We start from the raw sequence: 13,387 nt of genomic DNA, 5'->3' as shown, positions 1-13,387 counted from the left end.
AACCCTTCTACGATGAGTTTCGTTACGTTTCAGCAATGTTTATCAAACATTTTTTTTTGTTCAATTAGGCAATTAGCACCACAAAAAAAAAAAAAAAATTGTAAGAGAAATTAGAAAAAATAGGATTTGGAATACGACAGTTTACAATTCAAATTGGCTGTTTCGTAAATCGAAAAAAATCACTTTACTCCGTGGAAGTTTTTGAAGTCGGAGTTGTCATTTGCATGATCAAGCTATACATTTACTAAATTGAGTAATGACGAATTCGATGGCGTTGTATGACAGTTTTCTTGACATTTATTATAAAAAAATTTTTTTTAAATGACTAAACTAACGTGACATGAAAAGTTCAATTGGAGCCACCGATTTTTAGGTTTCCTTCTATTATATGCTATTAGCAGGAAGTAGCAAAAATTTAAAGGTAATTCTGTTAGACCAAATCTGCAAGAAGTATCTTGAAGTTGATATCCCAATCTTCAAAATGATCCTTTGAACAGTTGTTCGCAGGTATTTTCTGCAACGTTACGCAATTTCGAAATAACATCAGTTTTTGTTAAGAGTGTACAACAATTCTCGCCGCAGAAATCACAAAAAAAAATACAGCGTTTTTTACAACCAGTTTGTTTTTACATATTTTTTGAGCTATTTCAAAAACCATAATTTGATTTCCAAAAAAAAAAAAAAAAAAAGTTCGCGCAAATTCTACGGTGTAAACTTATACTTTGAAACCAAAACGGAAGTGGAATTCCGATTTTTTCGATGGCTCACAGACGAACTTCAGTTTTTCAACTCAATAACTTCGGCATAATTATTTATGAAATGGTTTATGATGGTAAATTGAATTTTTCAATTATAAAAAATTGTAACAAAAATTACCACTCACAAATGTATAAATAACTAAGTGTATCGAAATTTTTGAAATGTATAGTTTAAATCCCTCTGGAAAAATACAAAGAACGGGAATCCTACATCAGTATTTTACATCATAAATTGTGTAAATCGTTTCAAAAATTAAATCATCATAGTTTTGAGATAGCTTGAATAATTTGTTAAGAAATGTTAAGGAAAATATTCTTGGTCCAGTTTTTTATTTTTTTTTAAATTTTTGTCTTTCAATTATTGAGCTGACGACTCTGAGTAAAAAAGGAAACAAAAGGAGAGACTCACAGGCTGGATTATTTTGCATGGAATGACCTATATATCACTCAACTAATTCAACATCACTCGACTCAAATATGGGATATAACGTTAATGCCACCTGTCTTTGACCCGATAATCTACGATTGAACTAACATGTTGTAAATTAGAAAAGAAGAAGAGTTGTTACACCATTTATACTAACTAATAGTGCGCTGCTGCCATTTGATTTCAAATTCGCAACATACAAGTTAACTTTGAATAAGAAAAAATGTAAGGGTTAAAACCTTTTTTTTTCTGAAAGCTAAAGTCAGTCATTTGATATTCTTGGCAACATTTTTCCAGGCATGATGTGTCGATAGAAACTTAATGTTTAAACATTCATACTTTGAAAAGATGTTGATCTGGAATCCTATTTTTTGCCGACACATGTCTTGAAGATTACTATTTTTGCTTTATTTAGGCAAAAGAGATAGTCGTATTTAAAAGCAGAATATTAAGAAGAAAAAAATTGGAAACACATTTACGATAGTCGTAATAATTTTGTTAAAACGGAGATAAATGATTCAGTAAACCTTAGCGATAAGCACCAGCAGATAGGCAACCATTTATTTTTTCATGGCAGCAAATACCGAAAACGTAATCAGTTTCTCATTCGCTGTAAGTTGAAACTGATCGACAAGATGCACCGAATCCTCCGGTATAATTAAGAGCGTTTGAAAACAAGTTAATAGTTTACTTTCAAAGTAAAATTTATAATTCAAAAATTGCAGCATAACAGAATATTTTCTTCATTTTGCATTCTGCTATCAAAATTCACTATGTTTATGACGTTTTCACATAAAACTCGTAACTTATTATTGGAAGTAAAACTTTTAAGCCTTAAAATTTTTCATGACTAGGCCATAAAATATTACTATATGTGGCATGCCCGTTAGGTAGATTTTTTCAGGGCAAGGATAATAATTGAAATTATTACTGAAATCATTATTCAAATCAAAAACAGTCCACGGACGCGTCCCATACAATACTTTTAACGGCACAGGCGTGAAAGAGTCGACAAATACGACACGAGATGATTGAGGTTATGGCGACGTGTTAGTTCGACGGCGTGATAGCAGTACTAGCTTTTGGCTCGCCTTCAGCTCGTACTGAGATCATAATCCTTGCTCTAAAAATACCTAGTTTAGCGGCATGCCACATAAAGTACTATGTCATGCCTCTGCATGCGCTCGTAAACCGTTTCTCGGTTCGAGCGATGTTTTCGGCATGACCCGCCTCCGTCCTACGGCTGGTGAAAACATCGGTCTAACTGGAATAGACTCAGTTTACATGTATGCAGTGTTGCCAACTCGGATTGTCGTAATCCCACTACGGTCCTTGTCAAATCCCAACAAAAACCACTAGACTCGTCTGGACAATTTCTCACCCAAAATAGAGGAACTAGCTACGTTATCCGCGAAAAAAAAACACCAAACTTCAAAAACCGAACCCGACAAACCAATCAAAAGGCGTACATAAAACCCTACGAAAACGAGCATGCTAGCGTAACCAATTTCATTTTTTTGTGTTTTATGATAAGAAAGGTTGTATCTGATATCAAATTGAAAAATGTCAATGTGAAGTTTACAAATAATTGTTTATGCATTCGAATTTTTATGTGACCTGTTTGGGGTTTGTTCATTTGAGGTTTTGACTGGATGTTGGGTTTGTTTATTTGAGATCATATTTGACTCGTTATTTGGGTTTATATCTGATTGTAGTTTTAGTTTATTTGGTTTCATATTTGACTGTGGGTATAGTGTATTTGCATTTGTTATTGTTCCTTTGTGTTTATTTAAATTTTTGCAGAAAAAAAAAATGGTGTAAATATCAATCCATTATAAAAAAAAAAAATCGAACCATCAAATTTCCCGGTAAAAATGTGAAGTTGGCGAAAACCACAAAATTACCCGCTAAAAAAGCCAAGTTGCTTTCAAAATCGCCAAATTTCCTGCCAACCGCTAAACAGGTAAATATTCTCACCAAGTTGGCAACACTGCGCATGCTACGAAAAGTACTATTCTAGCCTTTTCATTGTCAGTTAATATCGATAGTTGTAACTTGGAATAAGCGTTTTGAAAATTGTCGATGATCGGGTTCCACAAATGGATATTACTATAAAATTCCATCGAAGCGTAATTGAAGGACAATTTTGCAGTGACGGTTATAAAATCCGATTAACGCGCAGACATTGACGAGTTTAAATGATGTTTTAATTTTCAATACATTGGTCAGCTTTATGTTGTATTCACCAGGTACGATTATTGGCTAAAATAATAATTTTTTTTCATTATTCTCATTCCTCAGACTCTAGGCGGGCTGCCGAGATTGACGAAATTTTTTCATTACTGAAATATTTGCACTTGGAATAATTATACTGTGAATCACTATTAATATTTTTATGACTGTTGTTATTACTGTTATAATTAAATTGTCTCGTGACTTTGGGAAACGAAATATAGTCACTATACTTAATTTACAGGATAAAGAACATTTTTGTTGTTGCGTTGCAGATTAGATATGTGCAGGAGGCAATACGCGAATGACGTGTGCAATAGAGGAACTGCAGGTACGTTTCTCAATAAAAATCAAACGTCGATTGCAAATTTTCATTTTATTTTTTATCTCCGTACACGTGTTTTTCTTTTTATACTTTAATTTCGTTCAAATCATCCATTTTTTCTTATAACTGGAACGTTGTTCAATTTTCTCACTGTCAACAAATAAATTTCAACTGATTTCTTACCTTTTCCTTACTCGTTCTCTATAATGTTATACTTCTGTTTAATACACGCTACTGCAAGTGTGATTTCTGTTTAATAAATCTTTCACCTTTTCCATAATATTGCCAATTATAGTATAAATAATGCAGACGATATCCTATCGCATTTTCTACAACTGCTTCCTCGATTCTTCGCCATGAATCAATGTCATAAAATCGAAAACATTACGATTTGCAAAAATGCGCCTGCCTTTCAGCACTGCGTTATCACAGTTGTCGCGAAGAACACGGAAATGGGAAATAAATTTGCAAGTTTCAATTCTGTTTCGGAAAAAGTGACCGCAACTGAAACTTTTAGAATTATATTTACAAAAATGTTTGATGGATTGACCGTATTTTCATTTCTTTATGACACGCTCTTTTGATATTTACGATTTATAAAAATTCATGCGCGAGATGTCGACAGTTTCGGCATAATAACTTGTAATGCACATTAGATTTTCATGACAAAATCCACAAAAAGTCGATAATGAATGTATACATCAATTTCAAAATAAAAGTCCGATTAAACTTTTCTCGAAATCATTTTGTTCGAAAAACTCATCCATTTAATCGTTTCAACGGAGGAATTTTTTCAAAAAATATGTCGATCAAAACGAATCCCGAAGAAGTTTAATTAGTAAAACGGTTTGCCAAATTTCTTGTGATAAAAATTTTTTTACTAGTGTCTTGCTATTATATGTTACTAAAATCTAGTGTAAATCATAAGTTATGGAGACCAAATTATCGAAATCGACAGTGAATTTTTTCATATCTCGATGTGGATATTGTGACCGCCAAAAAATCTAAAACAACTGATTTACTACACGGAGATTAGAAATCAATTGACTGCCCGCTCTAGACGTGAAACGAAATTGGTATTGACAGGACGGTTAAAACTATAGTTTTCAAATCGTTATAAAATATTCACATTTCACTGTATTCTACCTGCACTTATATTCTATGTACTCTATATTTCTATACTGGTTTTAATAAATGTCTCTCATCTTTGGACGCGTTTCTGATAAGGACCGTGCTTGGTAAGTTTTGAGACTGAACGTCCTCTTTATCCAAACTCGGAATGAGTAATACTGAACTCAAAACACGAGGTATTCATATTTAGGAAAAAAAAAACTCGTAAATGCGTACTAACAATTGTCAGTATTTGCCGTTGGAAAAAGAATGAAATTAACTACGAAAAATGTCAATAATTAGGTAGAGTTTTTGAATGTTCTCTCATTCGCGGGTAACATTGAGATCATGGGTCACTCGATATTTATCAGTCGTTACATTTGGCTGAAACGTTTTGAACTAAATTTACACATATATCTATGATTGCGCCATTTTTAGTGTACCGTTCTTTCTAATTTTCCTAAATTAGATGATTTTTTAAATATTTCTATCGAATGAAGTTTTGAAAATAATTGGTAATAGGGCAATTTTTTACAATATCAATTCAATGTCAATTATTCCCGTAAGATTTTTATTCTATCATTGAATTCAAAAAATATTGTTTTTTGAAATGACTATTTTTTACTTATTATTTAAATTTTTTTTATAACATTGGAGAAAGTGTATAAAAATTCAGATCGTGAGTGAAACGGGAAAGAATTAATCTTGATGGGAGTCGTGACAGTTTTACTTTAAGTACCCAAGTTAATAATGATTTGGAAGAAATTTATTTTTAAAATCAATTACTCGACAAACTAAAGCCAAAAAGTGTGAATGATCTCACTTTTGTCAGGTAAAGTAAACGGTGATCCGATCTCTAAATAGTGTACAATAGGGCAGAGCGCAAAAAACAGAATTTCGAAATCAGTCTTCCTTGTACGCTGATATTAATAATATTTGTAACTATCGGTAGTTTGTTATTACTACTACAACGTAATAATAATTTTGATAATAATTCGACGATTTTGAAAATCAATCTTTATTGTGTAATAATAATTAATAGATTTTGAATGTTGATCTCTTGAATTACTTCATCAAAATCAAACAGCTATAATTTCAGTGAAAAAAATCAGTCTATAATATTTGTTATTTACAATGAAGTTGTTTGAACAAATCGAGTCAAAAAAGGAAAAAATTGCCATATTATTTAAGTATCTGTACAAAATAATTGACCCATGCTCTCGACATATTCCTTCGAACTTAAATTATTGTTACAAAGGTACTTGATATACAATCAAACTTGTTATTCAAAATTTTCTTCCCACACTTTTACCTTCTTACGATAAAAAACTGAAACCAGATGCATGTCGCTTGCAAAGAGGCCTGCTTCAACCAACAAAATGAAAACTTGTGTATAATGGTATATAATACGGGGAATACTTTTATATTATATACAGATAACTATTATTATATACAACGTATACGGGTCACTAATTCTGCTGCAAATAATCTTATACTATTATAATGAATAAACCTTCTCATTTAGTAGACTACAAACAATTAACAATGATAAATACCTGGCCCAAACGAGAAAACCGAGATTAATTAACGAAAACACACCTCATTTACTTTGAATACGAAAAATATTTCTATTCACTAATAAGTTGAATTATAACTCACATACTTGTGGCAAATTCATACAAGAAAAAGACTGTTGAATTTTTAAAGATATTTTTTCCAACACTTGCTTGGGAGTTTGATTTTCGAAGCATATGGAGCGTGCGTAAAGTGCCCCATTCCCAAAAAGTGCGGTATAGCAAAGTTGGCGCGTGCGCTCTTTCGGATAACTCAATTTTACGCACTGACTTTGAGCGTAAGTTATCTAACATAACCTAACCTAACCTAACCGGAATTTTACGCGCTCTCAGTGGTACTTTGGTTGGTTCTGAAATCAAACTTTCCTTCACAGGTGTTGAAAAAAATAGCACGTGTCACTATCCGCACTTGAAATAGAATATACTATGGCATATTTCGTGCAACTCTTTTTTTTCGAATCTCAGGTGATAACGTTTGGGACGGCAGCTAAAGCAATTAACAAATTTCATTGCTCTGGTATTAATTCAACATATCATGTCGAAAAAGCTTATAATAATGATAAAAAGCCTATAAACAACAACGAAATAACAAGTGATAAAAAAAAACACGAATCTCAACGCAAAATGATACCCATAATTCAGTAGGACTAATTTGATTTCTCCTTCCCGTATAGGTTTTGCATATGTTGGTGGAGCCTGCGTCGTTAACAAACGTCTTGAAAAAGTCAACTCTGTCGCGATTATCGAGGATACTGGAGGCTTCAGCGGGATTATCGTCGCAGCCCACGAAGTTGGACATTTGTAAGTTTACTTCTAGATCATCTTCGTTGTGAAAAAAACTGCGTCCCTGCGTTTTAGTGAAATCATCTGGATTTTTGATATGTTGTAGATCTTGGCATTCTTAAAAAGTCTCCGCGGACACGACCCTCTCCTATGAATAGCTTCGTCGCTAGTGACCAACAAACCTTAAAATGTTCATCCTATTTCCAGTCTTTCTTTGTGTAAGGGGCCATACTTAAATTACGTAACAAACGTAAGGGAGGGGGGGGGTCAGACTCGATTGTTACACTTTGTTACGATACGGGGGAGGGGGTCTTTTGATGCTTGTACGTAATTTTTTGAATTGAATGTAAAATTTTTTGATAATTAATAAAAAAATTCAAACTGAATTCCCGCGCCAGATTCTGTTATAGCCAAACCTTTAACATTTTGAAACTAGCGCGCCGCGGTAGCTCTTGGCATTAGATCACTCAACTTACAGTAATTAAAACACTTAATAATTAATTAATAATTAATAAATAAAAGAATAATGAAAAATACAAATGATTTTAATAAAATTTTATGCTATTTCGTTATTTGATTCCGAAAAATTACGTACAATTTGGGGCGGGGGGGGGGGGGGGTTGACATTTTGTTATGATCTGATACACAGGGGGGGTAGGGGTTGAAAAGTTCTTCAAATTCCGTTACGTAATTTAAGTACGGCCCCTAAGACATAATACGAAAAAAATAATTATTCCTAATGAATAAAACTTAGGCATGTAATCGGACAAGGCCACTCTAAGGTCATGGACTCATCCACTCCTCCAACCTCAATGACTTTACCTGTAGATGAAGTTACTGGTGTGACCTGGTGCAAATAGGTGTTTTTGGTTCTCGGATTAGAAAATCGAGATTAGAGAGCGCCTATGTATACGTATGTATGTATATACAGTGTGAGTTTTTTATCTTGAGACATCAACATATCTCAAGAAATACGCATTGTACAAAGAAATGTTCGAGACTAAAACTGTTTGATTTTGATAGGGAAAACTAACCCCGTAAAATTCAACCCTCCACCCCAACCCCTGAGGGCGTGAGGGGTAGTAACTTTGAAATCTTAAGTGGAAACCACTATTTTTTATTGCAGATTCAAATTGTCCATGAGAAAATACACAAGTTTTATTCGAAATTTTTTTTTCGATCGGATACAGATGGCGCTGTAATTATTAAAAATCAAATTTTTCATAAAGTAGTACGTGTTAAACGATTCCAAGAGTACGATTTGGAAACTATCGGGTTGCTTGTTTCTGAGTGATCTTTCACATCAAGTTCTCAAAATGGTGACCTTCCACTTCGATGCATTTGTTGATCCGCGCTTCGAATGATTGTACACAACTGAGAAGTGTCTCTGGTGTTATTTTCGCACAAGCATTTCTGATTCGCTGAATCATGTTCTCACGAGTCGTTGGTACTTCTTGATAAAATTCACCCTTTAAATAACCCCACAAATAAAAATCCGGTGACCTAAGGTCTGGTGATCTGGCAGGCATTTAAAAAGTTTCGAATAAAACTTGTGTATTTTCTCATGGACAATTTGAATCTGCAATAAAAAATAGTGGTTTCCATTTAAGATTTCAAAGTTACTACTCCTCATGCCCTCAGGGGTTGGGGTGGAGGATTGAATTTTACGGGGTTAGTTTTCCCCATCAAAATCAAACAGTTTTAGTCTCGAACATTTCTTTGTACAATGCGTACTTCTTGAGATATTTTGATGTCTCAAGGTAAAAAACTCATCCTGTATATACATACATATGTATACATAGGCGCTCTCTAATCTCGATTTTCTAATCCGAGAACCAAAAACACCTATTTGCACCAGGTCACACCAGTAACTTCATCTACAGGTAAAGTCATTGAGGTTGGAGGAGTGGATGAGTCCATGACCTTAGAGTGGCCTTGTCCGATTACATGCTCAAGTTTTATTTATTAGAAATGATTTTTTTGATTCGTAGTTTCCATGCACAAAGGAATACTGGAAATAGGATGAACATTTTAAGGTTCGGTGTTCTCTAGTACCGAAACTATTCATAAGAGAGGGCCTTTATTTAAGAAAAAAAATTTTGATCATATTTTACGGTACTTCTAGCAACTGAATTTGTTTGTAACGTGATGGAAATTGCGTAAAAAGTAGTATTATTACGGCTTGTTTTCATTCTATGAATTCAATATTCATTAGATATTTTACGTATCATAAAGGGAAGATGCGAAACAAAAAATCAGCCTATTGGAGAGACACAGGCGTAAAGAAACTGCATTGTTTGCAAAATAGTATGTTGTGTATGAAGGAGGCAAACTCGGGTTTTTCAAGTTGCGCGTGATTTTGCAATATGAGTCGTACGTGAACCGAAGACGGATATTGCAAATACGCGAGGCGAAAAGACTGTTTCCTCCTTGTTGGACACGATTCTTTATTTGACAAGAGTATGTTACGTATTTTTTCACGAACCACGAAATTGAGGTTGGAGTCGTGTAAGTCAGATTTGTTCGCGACAGCGCATGCGCACAGTATAAAAAATACCACTTTTAACTCCTAGAACTAAAAAGTGGTCTTTTCTGTACTCCACGCATGCGCATTCGCATTCGCATTTCATCATAGTAGGCTGGAAACGGGATTCTACATCCGTGCCAGAATCATAAAATCCCGTTTTACGTCAAGGTAGGCCGAAAAATATCGCTTGCATCACGGACATAACACTTTACGCCGTTGATACGAAAATATCTATTGTGTACATGAGATATTTCACGCCATCTGAACCGGATATTTCTTTTTCTTTCATCGATTTTCATTTCAAAAACATTTTACCTATTATTACTATTACTTATCTTCAAAGCTAATATAAAAACGCCCTAAATTTACTTGGTATTTTATTTGACTCCTTTTTTTTAGAAGAAATAAATATGAAAAATTCGTTGCCCGCAATGCTGACCGTTTTGACTTAATTGTAAATCTTCCCATTAGGCTTGGCGCTGTCCATGACGGTTCTCCACCACCAAGTTATCTCGGTGGTCCCGGCGCCGAAAAATGTCGTTGGGAAGACGGCTACATAATGAGTGATCTCAGACACACGGAAAAGGGTTTCAAATGGTCCCACTGCAGCGTCTCGTCGTTCCACCATTTTTTAAAGTGAGTCCTGGCAGCTTCGATGACTTGCATCGAATTCATTACCAACGAGACGACGTTATAAATATTTTTTTAATGATCGCGATATACTTTTCGTTTTCAAATTTTGTAGAATGTTTCTGAAAAACTTTGATTTTTCATTGAAAAAATAATTGAGTTACCATAGAAAGACTTTGATATATGCATAATTTAACAATTTTGACAGTGTTACATAGATTTGATGAGTACTTTATCGCGGCGTAAATAGAAAAAAAAAATTACAAGTACACAAGTTAGATTTTTCAAATTATTTCTTCATATTCTATTGTATCTTCGTTCGAAGAATTGAAGAAACGAAAAATTATTTACGGCTATGGCAAGCAAAAAAATGTTTCAACTAAATCATAAGCATATTATTGAAATTCCCAAATTATATAGCAATGAGATTTTTTTGCGTTTTATGTTCGCATTACAATAAACATGGTTGAATATCTTTCTGTTCCTAGACTGGTGATTTTTGAAGGAATAAAATATTATTCGATTCAATTAACATGATTATTAATGATCGATGCACCTGTGGTATATTTAAGGGGTAATACCACTGTAATAGTAAAAGAAAAGCACTTCTTTGACCTTTCTTTAGATGAAAGGAAAGGTAATAAAATAATAATCTTTAAGGAAGTTATTAGGCACGTATTAAAGTGTAATACAAAAAATTATTATCAACAAATATTTAATAATGGCGATGCTGGAGCCATTCCCGCGAGACATGTTGAATTTTACGGCACGCAGTGTAGCTGGTATAAATTTGAATCTAGAAAAAAAAAATACTTAATCCACATGTCTATAGCTAGAGAAATAGGTAGGAGATTTTAAAAATATTGATTTTTGTGCAATTGGCGAGTATTTGAAAGAAAATGTTCAATTTTCGACCAAAGAAAGGGCACTCATCTGCTAATTAATAATGTTTAAATTAAGTTAGCAAAAATCACCTACGTATTTCTGTAGCTATTAATATGTAGATTAATTGATTTTTGTTTTCCAGATTCAAATGTGCACCAGTTACACTGCGTGCTACATGTCTCGCGAGAATGGCTCCGATGTCGCCATTTTTGAATATTTGTTAATAATAATTTTTTTTTTTATTATACTTAAATACATGTCTAATAACTCCCTCAAATATAATTATCGTATTACTTATTCTTCCATTAAAAAACAAATTGTACATTTTTTATGTTTTTACTGTGGTGTTACCACTTAAGATGTTATCCGTCCGTCTAGCTCAAACGAAATCCCACCGGAGGTCATATTACAATGCATAATATTTATTAACGAATAATAGACTTTTGAATTTTTTCACATTACGCGTTTCCTTATGAGCTGACGCCGGTTGGCGGTGACCACAGAAGGTTGGTTATTTAGAGAAGACGTCCGATACACACACGTGTCTAATGTGTCCATCGGAACTTGGTAGTCTAACTATTTTGCACGCAGGTTACAACACACCGAATATTCATTTTAAGAAAACGTCAATTCTATTGAATAATAATCTATGATATTAATTTTCAGTGGGGACACAGCCACGTGTCTTTTCAACGCGCCACACGAGGACGAAGCACTGCCCAGAGTTCTTCCAGGAAAGCTGTTATCTCTTGATGCGCAATGTCGAAAAGATCGCGGCACTAGTGCATGCTTCGTGAGTGAAATACAAGGGATTTCATGCTCATGCCCAATTCGCTAACCTGTGACCCCGACCATTTACTTTTTATTTTTCTCATACAGATACTGTTTGCAAAAATTAACGCGCCATTCATTCAGCTTTGCAAAAAAAAGCAGGCATAAAATGTTCAAAGTAGCATTTTCGTTTTTTCCAGATTGAACAAACTTAGGCAAAACCCCGTCTACGATGATTTCTTCGTCTTTATCTTCTTCTAATATAACCTTTGTTAGATTTCATCATAGTTTTACGAAAATTTTTTCCATAGATGGTCAATAACAAATTAGAAAGAAGGATTTTGAAAAGGGCCGTTTATACTTCAAATTGCTTCTCTTGGAAGTGGGACAAAACAAAAATTTCCTATGCAACTTTTAGAAGTCCAACTTAATTTTCACAAATTTCAACAGATTCGTTTGAGGTTTGAAGAGATAACTTTGAACGAAACTGATGTAGATCAAAAATGCAAGAAATATTTTGAAGCATGCTTTAAGCTTCAAAATGATCTTTTGAAAAATTGTTTACATACATTATTCACAAAGTTGATCGTCTTCGAAATTACACGCTTTTTAAAGTGAATATGGAACCTTAAATTTTTATGAACGGTGTATGAAAGTCCTAGCTTTAAAAACTAAAAAGACAATTGTTGAGAAAATTTGATTCCAAACATTTTCTTTATATCATATTCCCATCATAAAATCCTATCGTACTGAAAATGAACTTTGACACAAATATATTGTATTACTTGCCTGTTGGCGATTTTGGGGTGGAATTTTAACTACTGTAATATGTATGATTACAGAAAGATGATCGGGTGTGTGCGCAATTGTTCTGTTTTGATGCTGGTTCGGGTTATTGCGTTGCCTATCGACCAGCAGCTGAAGGATCGCCTTGTGGCGATGGGCAGGTAAGACTTGCGCTCCAATTTTCAAACAACTGATGGAGTTGAGAGAAGAAATTCAATGCAATTTGGCTGACAATCTTAGAAAATTGAATTTGGTATTGAAAAGGAATTAATTTGCTCCACAAAACTTGTGTGTGTAATACATAACCTAAATAACAAACAAAAATCAATTTTTCATTATGAAATACACATGTTTTTACAAAAACTTGTAAACTTAAAAATCGAAGAACTTGAAATTATTTCATCTTCCGAAACCAATGGGTACAGTGAATGATCGAAACCAAAAGTGAAAATTTCAGAATTTTTCCTCAACTGTAACGAAGACAAAACTACAAAAATGTTTCAATATTTAAAACTGAAAAAACATTGCATGAGAAAATAAGAAATTGAGTTAATAGGGGGGATTTTTGCCTTATTGTAT

The 13,387-nt window shown here is 33.6% G+C and overlaps 1 protein-coding gene across 9 annotated transcripts in view; it reads left to right on the top strand.

Annotated features, from left to right (window-relative positions):
- Positions 1 to 13,387, top strand: part of LOC124298024 (venom metalloproteinase 3) — a 107,650-nt gene that overhangs the window by 85,633 nt on the left and 8,630 nt on the right. For 8 of the 9 annotated variants that reach the window (XM_046749574.1, XM_046749572.1, XM_046749570.1 and 5 more), the window contains 5 exons: positions 3,693 to 3,748; positions 7,101 to 7,227; positions 10,208 to 10,372; positions 11,918 to 12,044; positions 12,865 to 12,969. In XM_046749574.1, coding sequence (XP_046605530.1) covers positions 3,693 to 3,748; positions 7,101 to 7,227; positions 10,208 to 10,372; positions 11,918 to 12,044; positions 12,865 to 12,969 — 580 coding nt within the window. The remainder of the gene's footprint in view (positions 1 to 3,692; positions 3,749 to 7,100; positions 7,228 to 10,207; positions 10,373 to 11,917; positions 12,045 to 12,864; positions 12,970 to 13,387) is intronic. The other variant, XM_046749568.1, reaches the window with a different exon arrangement.

The sequence above is a fragment of the Neodiprion virginianus genome, chromosome 2 (assembly GCF_021901495.1).
Source record: "Neodiprion virginianus isolate iyNeoVirg1 chromosome 2, iyNeoVirg1.1, whole genome shotgun sequence".
Taxonomy (NCBI): Eukaryota; Metazoa; Arthropoda; class Insecta; order Hymenoptera; family Diprionidae; genus Neodiprion; species Neodiprion virginianus.
The sequence above is the reverse complement of the archived record's forward strand: the minus strand, read 5'-3'. Positions and strand labels throughout refer to the sequence as shown.